Here is a 13,042-nt window from a genome sequence, read left to right on the forward strand (position 1 = left end):
TATCCCAGAATGGTTTGGGTTTGAAGGGACTATTAAAGATCATCTAGTCCTATGCCTGTTTTTTAGGGACATCTGTGACTCGATCAGGATGCTCAAAGCCCTGCCCTACCTGACCCTGAACACCGCCAAGGATGGGGAATCCACAACTTCTCTGGGCAACCTTTTCCAGTGTCTCACCACCCTCACTGTGAAATATTTCTTCCCTATGTCCAATCTAAATCTACCGTCTTTCAGCGTAAAGCCATTGCCCCTTGTCCTGTCATTACTGGCCCTGGTAAAACCTCTCTCTCTTATAAACCTCCCTCATAGATGAAGAGGCCACAAGAAGGTCTCCTTGCAGCTTTTTTGTTTCCAGGCTCAACAACGTCAACTCTCTCAGCTGTTCTTCCTAGGAGACGTCTTCCAGCCCTCCAATGACTTTTGGTGATCCATCTCTTGACCCGCTCTAACAGCTTTAGCCATGAGGCATGTGGTGAGGGTTTCAGCTTTGGCGTTCGTGTTCATGGAAGGATTACAGATGAGAGCTGCAGGTGAGGGATTAGGGTTAGGGTCCAGGCAAAGGCTTAGGGGGAGCTGCGTCCTGCCGAGTCTGAGGGGCAAGAGTGTGGAAGGCACTCAGCGTGTCTGGGCCCTCGTGGTGAGCAGAGGGAAAGCTCATATGGTGATGACCAAAAGCATCCCCATTTCAATGAGCTGGGGGTTAGCACTGCGCCCCTTGACTTGACCGGGCACATCCAGGGGGCTACAGCACACAGGATGTCTCTGCCTCCTTTCTTTGTCACCCTGCAATCACTGCCTCTGGTTTTCGGCTCTAATCAGCCCCCAGGCAGGCACGCTTCCATTGCCTGAAGCAGCTTCATCACCCACAGCCCTCAGCAGACCCTGCTGAACCTCCAAGGCTCTTTATTTCTGCCAGGGCCCTCCACACTCCGTGACCTTCCCTTAGGAGCTTGTTAACGTGAAGGAACTGTAATGAGTTTATTCTTGCATCTCAATTGACCACAGGGTTGCAAGGGGACTTTGAGGGGAGACTGTCTCCAAGGAGGAGTTTTGCTAGAGTTTGCTGGAGAAGAAAAGTTTTGTTTAACAAGCACATAATGTAACATGGGCAGGGACATCGCTAGAGTTATGAGCTGGTGACAAGGTTCTGGGCTGGAAATTTGGCCAAGAATAAGGCAAAGTTTTCTTAATCTGCCACACTGTCTCTTTAGCCAACTCACTAATTGTACGTATATTTATAATTTCCTATCAGTCTCTCCAACATATATCTTTTATGGTGGTCGTTTGAGGAAGGTGGACCTTATTGGAGGCTTGGACTTGGCATATAGTGGAGGAATGCATTGGGTTTCTTTAATTAATTTGTATCATTTTTTTCCTTCTGGTTGTTCAAATTTAATAAGAATCCCTTGTCTATTTACAGCCAAGTCTGTGGGGGAATCAGGCAGGAATTGGTGCAAAGGAGCTGTTAACATTCAGCTGCAGACTCAGCGCACAAGTCTGATGTAGGAAAAGAATGCAAGTCCCAGGCAGCCCCAAGAGAAACGGTGGGGAGGAGGAGGTGGGGGGGAAAGTTGTCCATATAGTGGGGGACCTCGAGGAGACGGCAGTTGGTTCCTTTCCGGTCTTCCTTAGGAGACCCTCTGGTTCAGTATCAGTTGGAGAAAGCTGCAAGCATTTCTTCTAGAAGAATAAAAAAACTAATAAAAAGCCCTTTCAAAATGAAAAATTTCCTTTTTATTAAGTTCTTCTTGAAACCTTCCACTTTAAGTAGACTCCTGAGGCCTCTCCAATGAGCTGTACCAGGCTAGAAGCCCTGAAGGAAATCATGGAAGAGCTGTGGCTCATTAGGGCTTTCTGCACTTTAACGAGCCCCATGGGGCATTTGCTGCTGAGCCCAGGAATGCCAGGTACTGAGAGGAGCTGGAACAACCTGTGCAGGAATTCAAGTCAGAAGCAAACGCCAAAGTGTCTTGGAGCATTAATTGTCCCCACTGAGGGCCATTACAGACCAAGCCTCCCCATGGATTTGTTGGAGCAGGAAAGTGGAGGCTGTGATTACAGGGAGGCAAAGGCACTGTGCAGGTGGAGCTGGTGCTGAGTAAAGCCTTGATGTATTTTATCCCGCCAAGCGGCCAGCCCTGGGAAGGGGGATGCTGTCCCTCACACTGGCTCAGGGCTCCTCCTGGGGCAGTGAGGTGTGGGGTGTGCAATGCCGAGTGAAGGACAACGGCACCACACCTCCCGGCCTCCCTGGGGGGTGCGAGGAAGCAGTGAGGCCCCGCTTCCATGAGATTAAGGTGTCTCCTTTCAGGCCTTGGTAGCAAAGACAACCGCCACAGCCAAGGGGACAAAGACCTGCAGGCTGTGGACACCCAACCTGTTTCCTCCCCTTGCTCCCACTGGGGCATCTCCTCGCCTTTACTCACAGCTCTTCTTCCTCCCTGCCTGTTCCTTGGAACACCCAGCGTTGCGCTGATCCAGGCTCCCTCTGGGTGACCTCAGCACTCACAGCACTGTCCTTCATGGGACATTTCTTTCTCCTCATGTCCACTCTTCTTGGGAATGTTGATTTGGGATCCTGCCCAACTTTGATGTGGCAGCAATTTAAGATTGATTAACACAGGGTTTACTTGTATGATGTTAACAATATTAATCACCTGGCAATTATCAAAATGATTTAACAAAATTTGCTATAATCAACACAGCGTCTTATTGACAGATTCAAATATGGCAAGGTTCGCCTGAGACATACGAGAGTTTATATAGTTTAAAGGGGAGTTATACGTAAGAAAGGGACTCTTGACCAAGGCCTGTAGTGACAGGACAAGAGACAACAGTTCTAAACTGAAAAAGAGTAGATTTAGCATAGGCCTGAGGAAGAATTTTTTTTATGAAAAGGGTTGTGAGACGATGGAACAGGTTTTCCAGAGATGTTGTGGGTGCCCCAGGACATCGAGGATATCAGGCTATCAAAGCGTGCAGGAGGATATGAGGATATGAAGATATCAAAGTGTAGATTTTCCAAGGATATCAAAGTATAGGTTTTGCGAGGATTTCAAAAGTAGATTTCATGAGGCTTTCGAGGATTGGATTTCAGAGTAGATTTCGCAAGGATTTCAGAGCTCATCTGCTGACAAATGCAGACGAAGGAAAAGAGTGAGTCATTCACTACTATTGGATTTCTCGAGGTGACCAAGATCGTTTGGTACCAGGAATTTACTACTTTTTGCAAAAAGAGAAACATCTTAATTCTATAGGTTAACCTCTGTATCTGTTTGTGTGTGCGCGATTCGATTTAAAAAGCTCTCTTGTAAGCCTTGTGTTTATGTGTGTCTGTGTGTGTGATTTGATTTTGGAAGCGCATTAGAATGATGATGCTTTTGGTCATCGGCAGCTGAGTTTTCCCCTGGTCATCACGAGGGCAGAAACACACGAAGTGGCTACGCACCCTTCCCCTCTGACCCAGCACTGCCCAGCTCACACTGAGACTTTGCTGGACCCTAACCCTAATCCCTCACCTGCAGCTCTCATCTGTAGCCCCTCCCTGAACACCAATGCCAAAGCTGAAACCCTCACCACATGCCTCACGCCTAAACCCAAAGCCAACTCCCTAATCCTGTCCCTCAACCTCCTTTCGTCTTCAACCCCTCCCCTAAGTCTTACTCATGTTTCCCAGGATGTAGGAGGAGGGCAGGGATTGTGAAGTTCTGGAGGGAAAGGCCAGGGAGATGATGAGATGTTAGGGGCAGGCAAGAGGAGGATGAAGGCAAAGGTGCCCTTGCTGGCGAGTAGATTGTGGTGTCATTAATGCTGGAGGAAGCTGCGTGTGAGGAGCAGCATGGTGAAGTGCTCGAGATGCCTGAGAGTTTCATCAAAGAGAGAAGGGAGCATGGGATAGGTGAAGGGAGAAGCGTGTGGGAGGGACAGCACTTGGCGAGGTTCCTGCTCTTGAAATGCCTTAACTCTGGCCTAACCCTAAGCCTCTAGCCCTAACCCAACCCCCTAACCCACAAAGCTGAGCAGGACTCAGATCAATTACAAGAAGCCCTAAGAAGAATCATCCTGAGCCTCACCATGACCCCTAGCCCTAAAAGGGGAGCTCTTACCCCCAGCCCTACCCCGATCATGAAGCAGAAACTCTGACCAGAGTTTTTGGTTCGCATGGAAGAGAACTGGTAACAGAAACCCCTAACCCAAAAGCCCTAGCGGCCTCCCTCGGAAACCCTAACCTTCCCTTGTCCTCCAAACCTCACTCTAAGCTGTTTTTCCCCCAGAGGCAGAGTGAATGCACAGGTTGTGAGGTCCTGGAACGGTCGCCTGACTTTGGAAGATGAAATGTGAGATGACGTGTATCAGATCAGCTTGTGGGTGACAAGGTGGGTGATGGTGGGGAAGCTACTCTTATGTCAGCTGTGCCTCAGAACCTCACAGGTGAGTAAGAGGCAGGTGTCTGTGAAGGTGCCTGAAGTCAATTCTGCCTCAGAACCTCACAGGCCAGAAATAGGAAAATGGCTTGGCCGCTGATCGTGAAGTCACAACCTGTCTCTGCCAGTGAAAGGGAAGAAAGGTCCCATGGCTGGGTCAAGCACTGGGATAAGCCTGGTCTCAGGCACGGTCACCAGGCAGGCCAGCCAGGACAGCAGGGCATGGACACAAAAGGACTTTCTTTGGGTATTTTGGCACTCTAACAATGCTGGAAATGTGCATGGAGACCCCTCCAGTGGTAGTGGTGGGAAGGGATTCCCCTGTCATGGGGAATCTTTGGCCAGATTATCTCCAGCACCTCCAGTTTCTCTTCATGGAGTCAGAGCTTGGGCTTTCTCCTCCTCTTGTTCTCTTGGACTTTGCTGGGAAACCCTCTCAGTATTGCTGCAGTCTCCACAGAGTGCCCGTCTTGGAGAGCGAACAGCCAAGCCTGAACTGGGGGCCATCTAGAGCCCTAATGCCCACCTGGGAGAAGGAGTTAACATTAAGGGGGACAAATGATTCACCACGAACCACAATAAGGTCACCTGCCCAGTGGATGAAGGGAAGGTGGTGGATGCAGTTTTGCTGGATTGTAGTAAAGCTTTTGATAGCGTCCCTCAAAGTCTCCTTCTGGACAAGTTGCCCAAGTTGGAGATGAGCAGGTAGAGGATTGCGGTGGGTGAAGAACTGCCTGAACGGTAGAGCTCAACCCATGCGTAGAGTTGCAGAGTAAGAAATCAAGGGCTGCGTGAGCCTCACAGGAGGGCAGGAGATGCTCTCATCTGGAAGGGCCATTTGTGCTATTGGCGATAGAGCCACGCAAGGCTGCCTTGGTCAGACACACTCATCCATTGTTCGTGTCACGTTAAACTGTGCAAACGTAGACATCTGCAGTGCCGTGACAGGACACAGGCCTTCTAACCTTCCCATGAACCTCCAGCCTGAGCTTTCTCCCTGCACCCCCTTTGGAGGTGAACCTGAGCACAGAGCATGAGCCATTGCAGTTTGACCACTCAAGACCGTCTCCACCTTGGAGCTAATACGGGGCACAGCCAAGGTGGAGGCCCAGGGAGGAGGTGTTGCGGAGCAGCCTTTTCTCTTGCTGCAAACTAAAGCTAATCACAGACTGAATTTACTTATTTCCTGCTCCCTCCTTGATTTTTTTCTTTTTTTTTTTTTTTCCCCTCTCACAAGTTTAGCAGTTTTCTTTTGAGCTGCCCAGTCTCATTTCTCAATTTCTCTATTTTTGAAAGTCATGTTCTGGAAGTTGCTCAGAGCCTGCTGATGACGCAAACGTCCTTTATTCTGATAGTCTTTCTAACGTTGTTAATGATGCGGTGGGTGTCTGGAGAGGAGCACAGGTAGCACTAGCATTGCTGTCGTCTCTCCTGGGGTTGTTCACTAACTGACTTATACCCAGGTAGGAACATGAGTCGGGGAGAAGTGTCCAGAGAACCCCACGCAGGTGGTTTCCAGGGAAATGACAGAGAGAAAAAGAGGTCACCGCCGTCTCCTGCGGCACCGTGGAGTGAGGAGCGTGTTCCTGCATTGTGGCTTCTGCCAATGGTAAATCCCTTTCGGCATGCTCTGAAGTGCTGAGGCACCGTGGCGGCACAGCCACTGCCAAAAGCGGCTGCAGGCATCGGGGTGGCTTGGCTGGGCTCAGAGGAGCAGGTTTTGTTCGGCTTGGAGAAATGCCGCTGGTGAGACAGTCACTGTGCGAAGAGTCCTCCAGCAGTTTCCCACGCCCAAAGTCAGTCCAGCCCATGCACTAGGTGTGATCTCATGAAGCACCGAGTTATCTGGGCGTTAGAAAGAATATGCTGTAGGTTTGGGGCCGGGGGGTGGCGGAGTGTGTTTATACAAGCAGAAAATGCTGCTTATGGGCAACCTGCCTATAAATGGTTTCTTTCACTTAGAAATTTGTGTACGATAAATGCAAATATCTGACGGTATTTCAGGAAATAAAAATATTTCATTTTTCTACACGTTTGCATGCAGAAATGGGGAGATTAGGAAAGAAATCATGGTCACTTTTCCCTCACATAAACCCTAATTTTATCTTGGAGATTTTGAATGGCAGCTCTAGGAGAACTCACTAGGCAGGAGCAGTAAGAAAAAAAGAAAAAGTAATAGTGATCACGCTCTTAAGACTGCATGTCTCTGGGAATTCAAGCGTCCTCTTGAACAAGACATTTGTGTTGGTTTTTTTTCACTTGGCTAATGTGAATGCTTTTATGACATGTGTTCTAAACCGCTATTCTCGTTATTCATATGTCAGAGTTTAAGATGACAAACAGAGCTGCTTGTTAATGGCTCACGTTCTTCACGTGTGAGCCGTGAGAAGTCCGTGTGCTCTGGGAAATGCAAAAGGGAAGGCTCAGTCTCCCAGCCGACGCGAGCATCGCTCTGCTCTGCAAGGGCTTACAGGGACTGGGGAACGTTTCTGCGCTGGGAACGGAGCCATGGAGCCCTCAGTAAGCTGCCATGAATCCATGCGACAGAGCAGCAGGGTCAGGAACAGGAACCGGAACCAGGCAGAGCTTGTCCACAAGCTATAAAAGCCCGACCTTTTCAGGAAAACTAGATATCTCGGGAGATCACCCACTGATCTCCACTCCTCTACCTTTCATCACCTTCCTTTTTTGAATGCTTTGAAAGCTCTTTGAGGTAGTGTTGTGATTGCTTGCATAACGCCTCCTTTTAGCACCCTGAACGCTCGTGATATATGCACAAATAGCACCTTTTCTGCCTTGTTGAAATGCCCCATGGGTGCATCAATGTACCTGATTCATTGACAGGTAGCAGTTTGTTTTCTTTCTTATAGACTTCACCTGTCAGCCATGTAAAAATGAATAATTTGGCTCTAAGGCATGTCCCCCTGGTCTCTGTGTGTGTCGACAGAGCTTCGGGAGGTGGGGTCTTATCTATGAGAAGAGCTGAGGGAACCCTCTCTCACTAAAATCTAAGAGTGAAAGCTGGTGTTGCCCTTCCCTTCCCTTCCCTTCCTTTCCCTTCCCTTCCCTTCCCTTCCCTTCCCTTCCCTTCCCTTCCCTTCCCTTCCCTTCCCTTCCTTTCTATAGCAGAAAAAATAGTTTTTTCTGGTCCATACATCATTTGGACTGAAGAGATCTGTTCTGTTTTCTCCTGAGAAGCCTTTGCTCAACGAGCAACTGGTGTTCCACTCCCATACAGCCATGCAGATCTCGTTTGGGCTTTCCTAATTACTGCAGTCACACCTGTGCTGGTCTCTGTAGTCTTTCACTGTGCTTGAGGGGTGCGTGATGGTGCGTGGGCCGCTGCCATTGTCCAGTGAGCGTGTTGTTTGGGTTGCTCTGTGGACAGAAAATGTCCCAAAGAAAAGGCTTGCAGAACCACACAGCAGGACCTGGCTTTCTTCTTCTGGGATTCTCTGACCACGCCAACCTGCAAGGCCTGCACTTCACAGTCTTCCTGATCATCTACCTCACGGTCCTCACAGGGAATGGCCTCATGCCAAAAATGCTGCGGGCTTTCCTGACGGGAGACGGCAGCATCTCCTTCCTTGGCTGTGCTGCCCAGCTGTATTTCCTGGTTTTGCTGGGCAGCACCGAAAGCCTTCTCCTGGCCGCCATGGCCTACGACCGCTATGTAGCTATCTGTGACCCCCTGCACTATGGCCTCATCCTGAATGGGAGCCTCTGTGTCAGACTGGTGGTGGGCTCATGGGTGGCTGTCATCCCAGTACAAGTAGGGCAGACTTACCAGCTGTTCACTTTGCCCGGCTGTGCATCCCATAGCCTTCATCACTTCTTCTGTGATGTCCCCTCTCTGTTGGAACTGGCCTGTGCAGACACTTTCTGGAACCAAGTGATGCTGCACACCATCATCCTGCTCTTTGCAGTCCTTCCCTTTTCCTTGATGGTCGTTTCTTACACTCAAATTGTCAGGGCAATGCTGAAAATGCCTTCAGTTCTGGGCAGACGCAAAGCCTTTTCCACCTGCTCCTCACACCTGGGGGTGGTGACTCTCTTCTATGGCTCCCTCATGGTTGTGTACTTTAAACGACGGTCAAGAGACTCTGCAGACACTGACAAATACCTTGCCCTGTTTTACACAATTGTGACCCCCATGCGCAACCCCGTCATCTATAGCCTGAGGAATAAGGAAGTGAGAATTGCCCTGAAGAGGCTCCTATGGAGAAAGTGATAGAGCAGAGTATGTGAAAGGAGCCCAAATAGTACCAAAAGTCCCAACAAGGTACTTGGTTGTGTGAACACAGGTGTCCCATAGTAGCTTAGACAAAACCCGTCTCCTGCCTGGCTATAATCCTCCTCAGGAGGGGGACAGGTCTCCCGGGGCATTCCTGTTATCTCTGATAGCTCCACCTAGGTATCTTCACACTCCAGAGCAGCTTCAGCTCCCCTGGAGAGCTGACTGCAAACAGCTTGTTCAGGCTGTGTCTGCCCAAGCTGCCAGTACCTTTAAAGGAAAACAGTCGAATCAGTCAAGAGGGATTAGAGGGTGACTCATCCAGTGAGAAGAAGACGACTAACCTCAGGCTGGGAAATCATTTGCTGGACCCCATGGACTATCCAGAGTGTCCATGGATGGCATCAGCTTAGGAGAATTGAAGGACCTGAAAGTCATCTTCCCCTCCTATCATATTTTGCATTGAGCTGTACAATGCTTGACAAACTCAACATGAATAGATCAAAAGCAAAAGCAAACCCGAAATCCCTAGGAGATTTTCATGACACAAATAGGCAAAGCTGTGAGTAACAGAGCCTGAAATCGACGTGCAGCCTGCTTTGAGCAAGAGGTTATGCTGGAGACTTCCCGTGATCCGTTGCCATCTGAATGGTTTTATGAGTCTACACAGCATTTCTTCGAAACTGACTTTGCTGATAAGATGGAGAAACAAGACTGAGACTGATTGACTGAGCTTTTGCAATGTCTCCCTTAGAATGAGATGGGTTCTCCCTGTGTCTCTCCAGTGGTGGCAAAGTGGGCTGAGATCATCACGTGCACATGGAAACCAGTGACGAGTGGCGTTCCTCAGGGGTCAGTACTGGGACCAGTGCTGTTTAACATCTTTGTTGGTGACATGGACAATGGGATTGAGTGCACCCTCAGCAAGTTTGCCGACGACGCCAAGCTGTGTGGCACAGTCAACACGCTGGAGGGAAGGGATGCCATCCAGAGGGACCTGGAGAGGCTTGAGAGGTGGGCCTGTGTGAACCTCAAAAAGTTCATCCAGGCCATGTGCAAGGTCCTGCACCTGGGTCATGGCAATCCCAGGCACAAATCCAGGTTGAGCGGAGAATGGCTTGAGAGCTGCCCTGAGGAGAAAGTGGTGCTGGTGGGCGAGAAGCTCAACATGAGCAGGCAAAGTGCACTTGCAGCCCAGAAAGCCAACCGCATCCTGGGCTGCATCAAAAGAAGCGTGGCCAGCAGATGGAGGGAGGTGATTCTGCCCCTCTACTCCGCACTGGTGAGACCCCACCTGCAGTACTGTGTCGAGCTCTGGAGTCCTCAGCATAAGAAGGACATGGACCTGTTGGAAGGGGTCCAGCGGAGGGCCACAAAGATGATCAGAGAGCTGGAGCCCCTCTGCTCTGAGGACAGGCTGAGAGAGTTGGGGTTGTTCAGCCTGGAGAAGGGAAGGCTCCGCGGAGACCTTACAGTGGCCTTCCAGTCCCTAAAGGGTGCCTACCGGAAGGATGGGGAGGGACTCTTTATCAGGGAGTGTGATGATAGGGCATGGGGTAATGGCCTCAAATTGAAAGAGGGTAGATTTAGAATGGATATCAGGAAACAATTCTTTACTGTGAGGGTGGTGAGGCACTGGAACAGGTTGCCCAGAGAAATTGTCAATGCCCCATCCCTGGAGGTGTTCAAGGCCAGGCTGGGTGAGGCTTTGAGCAACGTGGTCTAGTGCGAGGTGTCCCTGCCCAGGGCAGGGGGGTTGGAACTGGGTGATCTTTAAGGTCCCTTCCAACTCAAACCATCCTGTGATTCTGTAAAGATATTAAAATGATCTGTCCCCAGATACCAAGCACTGAGGAACAAGCATCAGGGTGACCATCTGCACACAAACATTAACAGCTGACCAAATGGAGCTTGAGGCCAGGGGCAGCTGGAGAAATGCTGGGATTTGGCCAACAGAAATGTCTTGAAGTTTTGCAAGGAGAAGTGTCCAGTCCTGCATCCCGGGGAAGAATAACCCCAAGGCAGCAGGACAGGCTGGGACCTGATGTGCTGAGCAGGGACCCTACGGAGACGGGGCTGGGCGGACGCCTCATGAGCCAGTGGTGCACGCTCACTGTGGACAAGGACGGCTGTCTACGGGGCTGCAGGAGGAGGAGCGTGTGCCCCCCAGGCAATTTGAGTCACCTTCCCCTTTCACTCAGCACTGCTGCGGCCCAACGCACACAGTTTGCGGTCCCAGTGTGCGGCTCCCCATTTTGGAGAAGTGGAGAGGACCAGGAGAGTGTCCAGAGGAGGTCTGCCACATTGGGCTTGAGGGCCCAGTGCACGTGTGCTTTCTGGAGAGGCTGAGGGACCTGGGCTTCTCTAGCCCAGTGGCAGGGAGGCTCTGGGCAGTATTGGAATAGCCTGAAACTGGTTGCAGGGTTATTTCAGAGACGATGGAGGTTTTCTTTGGAAGGAAACAGCAGGAGAAAGAAATAATGCAACAGAGGTCAGCTTGGGAGGTTGAGACTGGACACCAGGAGAAAGAAATGCCACTGCAAGGGCAGTGCTGTGCTGCAACAGATCACCCAGAGGGAGTCGGGATCAGCCCAAGGCGTTGTGTTTCAAGAAGAGCCAAGGACAATGGAGAGAGTTCAGTAAAAGCAGTGAGATGCCGAGCGGAGAGCAAGACGGGGAAGCAGGGGGGATGTCTGCAGCCTGCAGGGGAAGAGGAGCAGATGTGGGACACCATAGCACAGTCAGTGGTGGAGACGATCAAGGGAGATGGCAAGGCTGAAAGGCCCCAACAGTGCTTATGTCTTTCTCCTCTTGGCTGTGGCTGTTGTCTGTGCCACCAAGGCTACCAGAAGACACCTTATCCTTACAGCACTAGGGCCTTAGCGCCTCCTCTTCCCCACCCGGGAGCTGTCATTCTGTGTTTCTGCCCTTGGCGTTGCACGTCCTCCCATCACAATGCCTCAGGAAGAGCCCTGAGCTGTGGTTGTGGGGCAGGATCTCCCTTCCCAGGGGCTGGAGGCCAGGGCTTGGCCCTTTGCCTTCCTCTCACACATTCAGGATTAGCCAGCATCAGACACCTATCCATTGCCTTTGCCTACCTGCCCTCACTGCCTCCAGTTTTCCCTCAAACGAGCCCCCAGGAGCCTTTGGCAGTAATGGCCCTCAGTGGGACCCATTAACGCTCCAAGAAACTTTGCAGTTTGCATCTGATGTTGACTTCTGGAGAGGTTTCATCAGCTTCCCCTGTGTCTGATCTTCATGGGCTCGGCACCAAAACCACCAGAGAGGTCAATAAAATGCCTTGAGCTGGTCCTCTGCCACTAAACTGGTCCAGGCTTCCGGGATGGAGGAAAGTCATGGCAAGGAGCTCCTCTACCAAGCGTGAGAGGAGTCGAGCAGGCAGAGAGAGGTTAAAGGTAGCTGGGAGTGGGAGGACTCTGAGAGCTCACAGAGAGAGAAACCTTCACAGCCCTTGACACGGTAAGTCTCTGGGTGCAGGGCAATGCCGCTGCAGTTCCTGCAGGGATCTCCTAAAGCTCTCATAGCCCAAAACCTATGGGATCTCTCTCCTGGGTAGAGCAGGAGGACATGCTCAAGATCAGAGATTCTCTGCTGCTCCATCAGAGGCAGTGGACATTTCACAGGGACTTTGCCAGAAGCACCTCAAGACAAGCGCTACCTGGGAGTTGTCCTGGTTTCAGCTGGGAGAGAGTTCATTTTCTTCCTAGAAGCTGCTGTGGTTTGGATTTAGACTAATGATGATGAGACATTTTGGTTGAGTTGTTGCTAAGTAGTGTGTATGTTAAGTCAAGGACTTGTTCAGTTTCCCGTAGAAAGTGAGAGGGAGCACAGGCAGGACAAGCTGGGCCTAGGAATATTCCATACCACAGACGTCATGCTCAGTATAGAAATGGGGGTTGGCCGGGCAGCAGGAATCCGTGTTTGCTGCTCGGGATGGGCATCGGGTGGTAAGCAATTGTACTGCATCACTCCTGGTTTCCTATATTCTTTTACAATGATTGTCATTTTCTTTCCCGTTACTGGTCTATCAAACTGTCTGTACCTCAACCCATGAGATTTTTATTCCTTTTTCTCCCTCTTCTCCCTGTTCCTCTGCAGGGGGCCAGGGGGGAGTGAGTCAAAAGCTGCGTGGTCGTTCCCCCCCGACAAGGCTGAGGAGTGAGCTGGCTCTGCTCATGTCACTGCAGCTTTAGGACAACCGGGAGCTTCCTTGAGGTTTTCCTGCAGGAATATGCTGAGCAGCTCCTCTGCGTTACAAGTGGATTACAGATGAGGTAACTAGTGAATGTCAGACGCTGTAACCCCTTTCCCAAATCCCCGCTGCTGTGGAGCAGGGATGACTCCTTGGGAGCCCACAAGCAGA

At 50.6% G+C, this 13,042-nt stretch overlaps 1 protein-coding gene across 1 annotated transcript; it reads left to right on the top strand.

Moving 5' to 3' along the window:
* Nucleotides 1-6,932: 6,932 nt before the first annotated feature.
* On the top strand, nucleotides 6,933-8,655 carry LOC141732469 (olfactory receptor 10AG1-like). Its single transcript, XM_074561513.1, has 2 exons — nucleotides 6,933-6,944; nucleotides 7,813-8,655. The coding sequence occupies exons 1-2, from the start codon at nucleotides 6,933-6,935 to the stop codon at nucleotides 8,653-8,655; spliced, it is 855 nt and encodes a 284-aa protein (XP_074417614.1).
* The last annotated feature ends 4,387 nt before the right edge of the window (nucleotides 8,656-13,042 follow it).

The sequence above is a fragment of the Larus michahellis genome, chromosome 17 (genome assembly GCF_964199755.1).
Source record: "Larus michahellis chromosome 17, bLarMic1.1, whole genome shotgun sequence".
In the NCBI taxonomy this organism is placed as follows: domain Eukaryota; kingdom Metazoa; phylum Chordata; class Aves; order Charadriiformes; family Laridae; genus Larus; species Larus michahellis.